Source organism: Anas acuta, chromosome Z (assembly GCF_963932015.1).
Source record: "Anas acuta chromosome Z, bAnaAcu1.1, whole genome shotgun sequence".
In the NCBI taxonomy this organism is placed as follows: domain Eukaryota; kingdom Metazoa; phylum Chordata; class Aves; order Anseriformes; family Anatidae; genus Anas; species Anas acuta.
Window position 1 is genome coordinate 32178229 of NC_089017.1, and position 13117 is coordinate 32191345.

Here is a 13117-nt window from a genome sequence, read left to right on the forward strand (position 1 = left end):
GAGATGTTTGCAGATACATAAGTATGCATGAAATGACTTTGTATTTGTATATGAATAACTACTTTTTGGTCTGTGAACTGTATAATTTTGATTCCAATTGCTGTGATTATTACATTTAGCTTCCTTTCTCTCCTTCTCTCTCTTTTTTAATAAAGCATTCCCCAGAGCTTCCTGCTGCACTTCTGAAAGAAACGTTCATTGCATTGGAATGTTATTCTACTCCTGCTCTACAGTTCTTACTGAGATTAAATTCCTCAGTGCTGCTGAATGGAAGATAAGACAAAGTGAGACTTTAAAATTGTGCAATATTCTCTTAATTTTAAGAAGACATTGTGCAGAAAGACCATAACGATGTGAAAAGAAATATATCACATTCCATATTTCCTCAACTTGAAATTTTACTAATTTTAATTATTTTTATGGCAGTGTAATTTCTTTACAGCTTTCAAAATAATCCATTTCTGTTTTCTAAGAGACAGGCAGCTCAGCTGTTTCTTTTTATAGAAATCTCTATACATGTCAATTTTCTGATAAGACATGAGAAAGCTATTACTGTCCTCATCTTATCTATGAATTGGTATTGATATACCAGAAATCTCAATGACTATTAAGAGCAGAAACGAACAAATGGCATCTCTACCTGATTCATTTTAATCTTGAATTTTATAGGTCATGCTTTATTTCAGGAACACATGGTAATTTGCGAAATCTGTTTGGAATCTTTTATACCACTGCTGTTTCTGTTCTAAATAGAGCTAACATTAAACCAACCTATTTAAACTCTCAATAATATATGCATCGTAACTGTCAAGGAGTTTTCTTAACAACATGCCCCTTACCAGGCTCTGGCATCCTAATACTTCTGACTTCACTAAGCACTGGAAGTTAAATCAGTCTTTGTTTTACTTGTATCCATTCTGTTGATCTTTGAAGTTTTTGAAAAACAGTTTTTAAAATTAGAATTCTGAGTGCAATAACCTGGGAGTAAATATGTAGTGGATATTATGACTGATTAATATTATGACTAATATTTAGGAGATGATTTACAGGACGATGTTCTGAGGATAGAGGTAAGTATTTTAAATGAGTATAACTTCTTTCTCTGTACTCCAATGAAAGGTCTTGAAGTTTCCTGATGCAGTCTTATTAAGTTCACAATCAAATAAAGTCTGTCCCTGAGTTACTAGCAATGCCTATTTTTAAGAGAGTTTGCTATTCATAGGGTGTTCTGTACTAGCTCAAACCCAAGATTAGCAGTAAATTGTTGCAGGAAAGATAAAACGGATTTTAAACCACAAGAGTCATGAAGGCACCAAAAATATTAACATAGCCTAGGAAAGTACCATCTGATAACAACAATGAAAATTGGTATTGGAATATATATTCTTTCCCTTTCCTTTTTTTTTTTTTTTTTTTTTTTTCCCACAAACAAGCACCCAGCTGATAGGAAGCTGGATACCACACCGTACAAACAGGACAACAGTGTAGTTGCAATCTTGCTCCTTGATCTTGATCCTGCTAGCTATTCATTCACCAATATAGGAAGCTACAGGTATAGTAGAAAGCTAGAAAAGTAGGTATAGACAAAAGTATTAGGCTAGATTGCACTTTTACAAAATGGCTGGTCACCAGAGTTGTTGGTTTTATAGTATGGCGTATTACAGCAGAAGTCTGGTAGAAAGAAAAAGTAGTATGTGCTGCAAAGTTAACTAGTTAAATTAACACAAAACCTTATTCTTATTTATGCTGGTGATAGAATTTATAATTGGTGTTAAAAAATAAATACACTGAGAAAAGTGCAACTTATCTGGTGAGAGAATACAGCAGTGGTTAATTGCTCACAGGCCAACAGCAAGAGAGGAAGGAGAAATAATTACTCCCTAACTGAAGAATAAGGAGAAAGGTTTGTAATAGGGCTACTTACCCAACTGGCAGTTCTGGCATCCTTCTGAACAAGGTATGCAATCTTCAGAGTCAGGATCTTCCACTTCACCTGTGTTTTGAAAGTCACTTAATTATGGTCAATACTAGATAATAGAAATCCAACATTTGAAGGCTCATAGAATTATGCTTTATGCAATTCTCAAAAGGAGAAAGATACAGACCAATTTCTTTTCTCATTTGTTCTTGTGTAACCCCATTCAATTAGAGGAGAATATTCCTATTTTGCATTAACACAACATTAGAAGAGAATTAGAGCTGGAGTTAAAGGAGCTCAGGTTCAGGTGTGATAGTGTATTTCAGAACAGGAACCAAAATGTTTAACCACTTTTCTGTAATGGATTAAATAGAGTTTTTGTTCTAATACATAGAATATAATCACTGAAGGATGCTTACCTTTTCTGCAACTATGTTTCTGACATACATTTTGGGTAAGGTAATATCCTCTGAAACATTTTTTGCAGCGTCTGGAGTCCAGGCAAACCTCACAGTGTCCAGAGCACGGGACACAGGTGTTCTTTGAATGGTAGTGACCTGGAGGACAGCTCTCTTTGCACTCCCCTTGGTACAGAAAACGCTCCATCCCTCGTCTATCTGTGTGGCCGACAAACAGGGAAAAGAAAGCAGCAGAGGGCATTTTAACAGAAGAAGCAGCATTATTAATCCTCCAGTGCTTCATCTGATGTGAATTAATATTGAATGCAGACTACAAGATTTGTTCAGTTTTACACTGAATGTACAGAAGTTTCAGGATCTCTGATCTTCCGAACACCTGAAGATCTGTGACATAAAAATGTTATGCTAGTGAACCATCACTATCTATATCCATCAATCTAATCAAATAAGGACCACAAGATTTCCATTATCGGGTTAGAAATATTCCCTTATAGTGACCATAGAAGTACTTGTAGTGTGTTGTACAAATACATGTAAAATCACCATTATGAAAACAAAGCTGCCCACATCACCTTTCAGAGGGATCAGTATGTTTCCATAATACATTAAAGTCTAATCTGCACCCTAGTCACAGCTAAGCTCTGGAAATGTTTAGATTTGAATCTGAATAGTAAATGTGCATCTGTTTGCTATCAGAGCAGTAACATTCTATAGTGTATGGGAGCTGACTTCTCAATGAAACCTGTGGAAACTCCTATAACTCCACGTGCCATGTGCTGTGACATGGGTAATTCTCTAATGAGCTACCCTACAGTTTAAATTGCATACATTTGTGTATCATAATTTACTTCTGACGCTGCAGGGAAAGCAGCTATGTTAGGGAATAATTGTTGCACCACAGAAGAAAAAACAATTCAGACTTTATTCCTTTCCTTTTCATGTCTGAATCTTGAGTGATCTTTGTTAGCTTTCTCAGTGTGACTCTCATTGGTGTTTCCACTGCTTGATATAGAAATACAGAAATTTATATTGCTGTCCACCACAGGGAGAAACTTGAGCAAGAATTATACAAACTGCTTCTTCACATTGGGCCTAAAGCACAATTTGGAAACTTCATCTACTCAGTCACAGTTCCCAAAGTGAGAACATCAGTCTCATCAGTATGACTAAATTAATGTGAGTTATGCCAGTGTTTTCTTGTAATCTGGACACTTATTACTAAACAAAGAATGGGCCGTTAAAGAATTGGACTGAACTGGAAGAAGCAGAAAAAAGGAAGAAGGCTATGAATTCATTGCAAATCATTAGAAAAAGCTCACAAATATTCATTTTTCCCAGACGAATTGAGAGTTAAATTCTAAATACTCATTTCCAAGATAATTTGACACCACTTACAGTCACTTGCATGTAATTGTTCTTGAGTTCTTTATGCATCAGGCATTAGAGAGGTGAGAGGGAATCAATTTTATGCTTCAGACACTGATGGAACTTCACAAGAACAGGGGTTGCTTCTTGGAACAACTACATAGTTAACGGCATAGTCTCAACATAAACTCCATAAAAAAGTGTCAAAAAGACACTGTTTTGTCCATCTGCATGGGCATGGTGGTGGAAGCCACCATGCTTGCTTCCTAGTCTTCCCCAAGGAGATGTTTTGGAGAGCACCCTGGATTCCCTGCAACAAGTTTGTTCCATCTCAGTGAAACACTGTGTAGAGGCTGGTGGAGGTAGGCATGATACTTTCTTTTCTAGAGGCTTTTGTGTAGATTTTCTGACTTTATTTTACTTGTTACTGTTTCTGTTTCTATTATCATATCTCCTATTCAAAATACACAAAGGGTGAAGCATAAAGATGCAATGACAATGCAGAGCCATGTTTTGTTACACTTTAAAAAAAAAAACAACAATTGAGCTCCAAAACCCTTCAAGGTTAAAACACAGTTATAAGGCAGGTAAGTAGCAAAAGCACTGCTTGTTTTGCTGGCTCTAACAGGTCCTGAAAGCAGAGAAGAAAGGAAACTTGGATGCCAAGCAAGGGGGAAAAGCTGCAAGAAGAAATCTTTCTCACCTGTTCCACAAGCGGTGCATTTGTTAGGTTCACTTCCACTGCAGTCCAGGCAGGTATGGTGGCACAAATGGCATTGCCTTTTGAATTCAAACTTTCCTCTGGGGCATTGTATTACACAGCGACCATCATCAAAGAATCTTTTGAGGCACAGGGAGGCATAATTACAAATTCACCAATAACTTGTTCTTTAAATTTAGAATGTACTGATAAGAAAAACAAGATATACTTCCTTCACGCTATTGACAAGAGTCTTTGCACTCCTCTCCTTCATTTCCCTGATCTTATTGATAGTATTTGCTGATTAGAATGTCAGCCATGTGTAGAACCTGGACTTCAGAGATGAGTTGGATTATTTTCCTAGAAAAATCACCCTTTGGTCTTACATCTAAATTTCTACTACTTTCTCTGAAGTGGTCACCTAATGTCATTTAGAGGGAAAGTAAGACTAGGTCTTTCTCTGTGAAGCAATGGTCTATCTGTTAGTTCAAATGCTAGCTGTGAAAAATACTGTGGCTTCAGTGCAATGACTAAGTATATGCAGTCAAACACCTCTTTGAATCTTAGCCCTTAGGACTTGTCTTCTTAGACTTGCATATGTGTAAATACTTAGGCATTTTACTACTAAATGTAGTCCTGCTGCATAACAAAAAATCTGCTACAGAACCCTTATATGTAATGAAAACTTCTGGTCCATTTTCACCACTATTTAGTGTCTAATGCTTTTATTCTTTCTGGATGAAAAGGAGAAAAGCATCAATACAGATATGACTATTAAAAGAGTATAAAACAAGTTGGCTAGAGTTGGAATGTGTTTTCAATACTTAGAATTTGAGAGAAGAGACTGTAATCTCCTACTCTCAACAGTTTTTGTCCTTGACCAGTTTGTTTTTTGAGGATTTAGGACTCATTTTCTAGAGACATTGAGCACAATTCAGGATCTTAGTACAGATTTCAAGACCATCAGGTTTTCTGTACAACTAGGCTTTAGGCTTTCCACAACATGAAGATAGTGCATGCTTCCTTGGAGCCAGGCAGTGGTGTTGACAATGTCTGCTATATGTCTTCATAAATTTGAGTTGCTATGGTCATTGTCAGATTTATTCTGAAAGAGGGAGAGAAAAACATCTGCAAAGTTTAAAAACAATTTTGTCAAATTGTCTTTGAAACCTTTTTGAATTTACCATGACTGGAAATGTCTAAGCTTATGAAGTGTGGATATGGAAGAATATGCCATAATGCAAACAGGCTTCCTGAAGAGCATGCAGCACATCAGTGTCTAAGCAAGCTTAGGAATTAGTTAAAAAGACTTGTGATGCTGAAGTTAGGCTGCTGCAGGGAAGCGGGGAGAAGCTCATAAAGGTAGATTCAGCAAAGATGTCTCTTTGCTCTGGAGTCTGACAGAATATTCATAGAATGCTATCTGTATTGCTGAAGACCAGTATTCATCTCTTCATGTGGACCACAGCTCACACTGTTTTGTTTCTGTGCAAATGGGACACCATGTCAGAAACACTGGATTTAGTGTTACTGTATTCCATCACACGTGCTAGCTATAATGATAGTTATCCTCACTAAACAAACAAACAAACAAAAAATAAAAAATTGCACCTTTTATAGTGGTAATATACTTTTTTTTTTTTCCTTCATTTTTGTTATGTTGTCTCTAATGATAGACACCAGCAGGAGAGATCTTTTCACTAAACTTTTTAGCTGAAACAGTAAGCAAAGGGAAGAGAATTTTGATGAAAAACAGTGTTTAGCTGGATAAAAACTATACTACTACTACTATATAATTTTTATAAAACAAGTAGCTGCATTTTGAATTTTCAGACAACCAAGTGATCTAGCAGTGATTTTATTATGAATTACTGTGACATCCCCTGCTGAATTTTCAGAAAGAATAGGGATTGATCACTGTTTTCATTTTCAGGGGATTTTCAGTAATTACCCCCCACCCCAAATCTCTTCATCCTTTTCAAAAAGGACAGGTGTTCCCCTGTAGGAAAGCAGGATTGCTGAATTTTAGTCTCTGTTATCTAATGGCCACTCATTAATGCCTTCAACAGATACCATCTAAAGCTCTAAAGAGCTATAAGATTTAGGATCCAGTTCAATTGGTCTATTTCAAGCACATAACAAACAGTGCCATTGGAATGACTTATTATTTAGCTTTTGGCTGAGGTTTTCCATTATTATTTCTTTAATTGTGACTGTCCAATATTACTTTTTTTCTAACAACTTTTCATAGTGTTCAAAAAGAACACAGAGAGCTCTTGGAAACCTTAGATAAAAAAACCTGAAAACTGATGGAGAATTTGTTACTGGGGAGACAGCAGCACCCTTCCAAAAGATCACAGAGACTTCATTGCTGGAAACTTCTAGTGGCTTTGCCTAATGGCATTGTAACTAGTTCGTTCTGCACCTTTGTTTTACATCTCAAAACACATTGCTAGGAAACACATACAACCTAAGTTAATGCAATTGTGAATTGGAAAAATCCAGTTCTCTGTCCAAAATTCTGCCCAAAACCTGTGCTAATGCCACATCCAACTTTATATGCATTACATCCATACTGTTTCCTCAGCTATGAATTTGTCTGGGCTCCACTGATCCTTGTGCATCCTATGGTCTTAGCACAGACTTTTGCTCTGTAAATTGTAGCATTGCTTGAGGTTTGTTTTTCTGTGCCTTACAGGACCAGATTCTGATTTCATACTACTTAAATACCAGTTGGCTGCAATGTAAGGGAACCAGAGTTATTGGTGTGAGGACAGAGCTGTTGACAGGACATGAGTTTAGATTGGATTAGGTGCTAGAGCACCTAAACTTCAGCTTTTGTTCTGCAGTGATCTCCTGTGGAGAAGCTTTGCTCTCTGCTCACTCCTTTTGAGAGGTTAGAAAAATAAACTGCACTTAGGAGCATATGTTCAGGTGTTATAAGCAGTCCCACACTTTGTTGATTGCTAGCTTCAGTGTCCATATTCACTCCTATGTCAAACTCCATTGGTGTGTAAAATTGCAGATTGCCTTGCAGTTTGAGTTTATCACCCTTGTGACTCCAACAGTTATGTTTTTGAATGGATGACAGTGAAAGAAATATTATTTCACATTAAAATATTTGTTTCTGTAGTTGTGGGAATCATTTGTTTAAATGCTGAATGTCCGTGTAACAAACAGTTTTGTTCACATACTTGTCCTCTCAGTTTCTCACACTGTTTTTTTTTGTTTGCCATAATCTTCAATTTGTTTGTAATAATCATCATTTGTCTCTTCATTTGACTCTGAAAGATAGTGCTAAAGTGCTGTCTTTGTGTTGCATGATGCTAGAAGACACATACCTTGTGCTTGGGCAGCTGATGCAGTTGTTGGGCTCAGGTCCAGTGCACTTGTCACAGAATGTGTCACACAGCTGACATTCTTGAGATTCATCAAGATATTCATCTGGTAGAAAAAAAAAAAAAGATTACTTATTTCAGCTCAACATCTTACACTAAACAAACAAACATACAAAAACAAAGTACTAATCCATGTTGGTAAACTCAATGAGTAAAAGGAATTAGACCTGTTTTGAATTATTGAAATGAGCACATTTCCACAAGGTGTCAAGAAAACAAATACTTGCTCCTTTGGTATACCAGAATATTCAGATTTAGTAGTTTGTAGTCCTAATTTATTTAGGACTGCTTGTTTTTATTTTTAATTTTATTTTCCATATGAACCTGACAGGTGGTGATGTTTGGGTTGAGGCTATTACTTTTGCATCAATAATAATCTTATGTAGGAGCATTTGTTACCTAGTTTCCCTTGCTACAGGTGCAATGTGCTCCTGATTATAAGCTTTAATATAAAGGGTATACTCTCATGGTTGTGACTTGTGTTATGTGTAGAGAAGGACTTGAGTGAGCCTCCATAGGTCAGAGACATGTTAGTGCTCCCCACACCTCTAGCTGTAGCACCTTTGTCTCCCTCTCATGAGGCTACTGCAATAACCCACTTCTAAAAGACTGGGGTTCTTCTTTAAACTGAGTAAAAATTTGGTGACCAAGTGTCCTCTTGTACTTGAGGAAGAATTATTGAGTGATTGTCTAAAATCTGAGATGTAGATATAAACACTTCATAATCATGAATACCATAAAAATACTATGGAGCTGAAGTGCAAAGTCTGCTGTTTATTTAATGAATATTCTTTGAAACACTGTTACAAAATGGTACGCTAAACTTTCCCTACTTCTCAGAGCTGAGATATTCATTTAGTAATTAGCACGAATGCTAGATCTGCGTGCAACACAGTATGGGAACACTAAATGGGTTTATCAAGAAGTTTTGTGGTTTATGTCAGTTTGTTATGGGAAAATTTGTTCTAATTGCATGTATATAGTTGATAGAACTGGCTGTTCCTTCATTCTTACATAATGGAAGAAGTTTGACAGAGAGTCCTGTGTAATACATAAACCTTGCAATTTCTCGTATCTAGAAACTCTTTTCACGTGTGTTGGTGCTGGGAAATTCAGTTTTGGCACACACATTGAATTTTAGAAGTCAAAACACAACTATGTAGTGACTTGGTTTTGGCTCACAGTTGCAATGATGTTTTTGCATTGAAGAGCAAGAGCATTGTCTGAGAAAGTGCTGCTGTATTAAACAATGTAGGAATGAAACATTGTCTAAAAAAAACCTATTATGCTCTCTGTCCCTTGTCTTTTCTATATCCATGTTTCTTTTAACAGAATTTGTAACATTTGAAGTACCTTGTAGGAAATATAAGCTATATTATATATAGCATATATAGTTATATAGTTATAGTGGTTATAGTGGTATAGGGAGTGGTATAGTTACAAATGCAAAGCATGCTAAAACAGGAGTATCCAGCTAACCATGGGCCAAAGCTGAGGTACCCAAATTGTAGGTACAGATGTAATTTTAATTTTGTAAAGGTTTGTATGTCCCATGGAGTAAGGAAAAAGTTCAAAAATGAGCCATAGACCCACATGAATCAACAAAATAGTGCTCCTCAGAGGCTGGACTGGTGTTGTTTCTAACCAGCAAGAAATGCAGAGCTAGGAGAAAATGATCAGTCTCTTGAGATGAGAGAAACAGAGACATTTGTATCTTTTTTTTTTTTTTTTTTTTTAATTTAAATTTGTGCATCAGACAAACATATAAACTTTATTATTTCTGCTGGTAATAGGAGCCACCCACACTGCAACTTTGGTTATCTGCTCCAGTCGAAAGGATAATAACACAATGTCAGAAAGAGACAGACAGCAGAAGAGGTCATGTACTATCACTATGAGTATTTATAATCCTTACCTCTTAGAAAAAAAGCTGTGGCTTGCTGACTAATAGATCTTCGGGCCATTGTTATTTTTTCTTAGTGTAGGACTCTTTACACCTTTTGATTTGTATTCAGAGGGTGTAACGTGGACCATAATCTCAAATGTCTTTATGAGATTTTACATGTATAATATAATTTGATACTCGTTACAACAGAAAAATTGCCAACTTCCTAAGTCTCAATTTCTTTCTTACATGTTTTTTGCTAGAAAATGCACCACCATGAAAAAATGCAGTATTTGGAAAATCTTCTGTTTGCAGGTTTGGTGGCTTGGTGTTTTATACTACTGCCTCTGCATAACTAGGAGATCTGTCCTTGCAACATTATTAAATACTTACTTCTCTCATATTATTTTCCAATATTTGTAATAAAAGCATTTTGTTTCTTCAGTCCTTACTACCTTCATTTTATTTGCCTGTATGCTTTTCCGTGGGACCTGAGATATTAATTCACACACCCTGGCTATCCCCTTTCATACCCTTCCCACAAGGTAAAAGTGCTGAGTTTTAAAAGGTTTCTGTTATTTCTTCGTTACTTCTTTCATTGAAAGTGCTGTAATTCATTTCAGCTGCCTTGGAATAGTGCCAGGAAGACCAGCTCTCTGCTGACTCTATTGTCTCAGTCGAAGCATTTCAAAGCATACAATTATAGGAACGCACATCAGAAATTGCTTACATATTAGGCCCTCTGAATTGCAAGTCACATCTAAAGCTGTAGATCTGCCAATAAATGTTAACAGAATATCCTTTTTTTCCTTTTTTCTTTCTTTTATTTATTTTTTCCTTTTGGGTGAGGGGGGGGAGGGGTAGATATTCAAGGAGTTAAGACAGAAATGCAGCTTTAGAGAAAAATTTTAAACTATTCCACAGGGTGGTTTAACTGTTTGCCAGATTTCTTGTGGGCTATGTATTTCTTGCAAGATAATACCACTTACCAAACCTCGACTCTCTCTTTTTTTTTTTTCTTTCTTCTGTATTAAATTTCTTTATCTGCCCAGTGTACAGAAATGGAGAATACCACTACCAAAGCACTCCAGCTCTGCCTTAATTCAAGCAATACCAGTCAATTACTTTGGGCCTTCCTAGATTTAATTTTCCCTCATTTGTCATTTCTGTTACTTTGTCACCTTGCTTAAAAATGGTTGTCACATTGTTTAAAAAATAAGGGAATTAAGTGTTAACATACTTAATACCTCATAATTGGAAGACTTCTGATTACAATTTCTTGTGTTTCTAGCATTGCCTCTTCACCAGGGTCATGTCAAGTTGTAGGCTGCGCTTTTAACTTCATACAACAACCTATACTTAAAACAAGTTCCTATCTGTTGATAGGTGTGTTTTAAAATGGGGCAAGATATATACCCATTAAAGAGGCAGAAAAAAATGAATTGCATTAAACTCATCGAGTCAGGTTAATGGTGTAACAGCAAACTAAAACCTGGCTCTTCTGAGTCCCAGACTAGAGCATTGTAACAGTTTCCAGGAAAATGCTATGTCTTTGCATAAGCAGTATTAAGGACATGGCCCTTATCTTGACTCTATTTCCCTCCTGATATTCAAAATCTGCCATTTATTCACAGCACATGGTGTTTCAGTAGGCCAGTTGGATGAGGGTGTGAATATCTTTGCAAGCCAAGCCTGGAGTTACATAGAATTTTATATGCAGGTAGTCATAAATCAATTTTTCTCTTGTAGCCCCCATGAGATTTAGTCACTGAAAGTCACATACTAATTCCCCACCTTTCTTAATCAAAAAATCACTCTCATTTAAAAAACATTCACAGGTTATCATCTTAAGCATTACTAGTGACATTTCTGTGTAACCATCCGAAAAAATGACCGTTTCCTCCTTTTGCTTGTTTACTTTCACAGAACCTTGTATATAGATTTTGTACTTAGGCTTTGTGTCACTTGTATTGCTTGTATGCAATTTTACAGGTTACAAAAGTTTCACCCAGCTGATAAAGAAACACTCATCATAACCATTTTTCACTGATCAGCCTAAAGAATTCATTGTTTGGAAGAGTTCCGCTTTTCCCATATTCAGCTTTGACACATTTTGTTTTGGCTGGCAGATGGGACTAGCTCCTTGAATTTTGTTAAAGAAAAGTCTGTCCATGAAGCTTAAGTCCACTTAGACTAACCTGTGTGTAACAAACCATTAAACTTCATGCTAAAGATTCCTCTTGGAGTTACCTCTCATCTGAGCCCAAAGACTTAATATTTGATAAGTTACTGCTCCCTGAAAGGAATCTTGTCTTCACCTTGAAAATTTCTGAGCACAGAGATTGTGGGATTGTGGTATTTCCTACACTTTCCCCCCCACCCCACCCCTTGACACGATTTTGGCTAAGCATATGAAACTTGAGCCTGCTTTCCAGTTCTGATTTGTCTAGCTTCAGCCTCATGTTAATTACAAGCTTCCAGTCAGTCATTTTACACAGTGACCACATCCCTGTCTCCCTGTTTGGGTAACAAAGGGACAAAGGGGAGATCCTTCATGAATATTGATGTGATATGAACCAAGGTGTTGAGAGGGATTTGGGATGGAAGTCTTCTCGTCAAAAGTGATGAGCATGAAAACTGAGGTTAAGATGCAGGCTCCTCAGCCGCTGCAGACCCCTTGTGCAAAGGGATGAGGCAGAACCTTGGAAAGGGATGAGGACATTCTCCATGAACAGCAGTGTGTGGAGCTGAGTAAGATATAATGATTTTAGGATGAAAGAGCCCTTTGTTTCTGAATTAACTGAGATCACATAGAGCCTGAGGTTATTTTTAATTGTGAGATGCAACTGCCTTTATCAACTGCATTATCTGGCACAGCCCTCTATTCTTTTCCCTATTGAATAAAAATATTTACATCAAAAAAAGGTACCCTGTTTGTTGACACAAAGGGAATTTTTGTCTTTTTATTTTTGGTGTGTGAGTTTCTTCCCTCATTTCTATGTATATATGTATATTGTATATTCTATGTATATATATATATTTCTACTTATACAATGGTTGTTAGAAGCCCATTGAAGAGCCAGAGACCTAAGGGGTACTGAGCAGGTGTAAACAGAGTCCAGAAAGATGTTTTCCTTGTTTTAAAAATCTGCTTTAAATCTCCATTTGTGCTAATAATGTGGATGACTGGAAGTGTAAGCTGGCCACGATCAGAGTTTCCCCCTTGCCTGTTTAAGCACAAAGGTCAGAGCCTGGTAGGTTATTCTGCTGTTCACATGCAGCCTGCAATTTGACAGCCTCATGAGAAAGTGGGAAGGGAAATGTAGCAGTCACTGTCCTTATTGCTAATATTGTGCTCTGTACCCTTCTTATTTCTTGAAAGAGGGGGAAACACCGTGTCTATCTCTCAAAATTTCAGAACCAAATGAGTAA

General features: G+C 36.7%; 1 protein-coding gene across 1 annotated transcript in view; it reads right to left on the minus strand.

Annotated features, from left to right (window-relative positions):
* Positions 1–13117, minus strand: part of PCSK5 (proprotein convertase subtilisin/kexin type 5) — a 255418-nt gene that overhangs the window by 37103 nt on the left and 205198 nt on the right. The window contains exons 21-24 of the mRNA XM_068667577.1: positions 7744–7846; positions 4406–4542; positions 2338–2535; positions 1925–1993 (exon numbers count right to left, since the gene is read on the minus strand). Coding sequence (XP_068523678.1) covers positions 1925–1993; positions 2338–2535; positions 4406–4542; positions 7744–7846 — 507 coding nt within the window. The remainder of the gene's footprint in view (positions 1–1924; positions 1994–2337; positions 2536–4405; positions 4543–7743; positions 7847–13117) is intronic.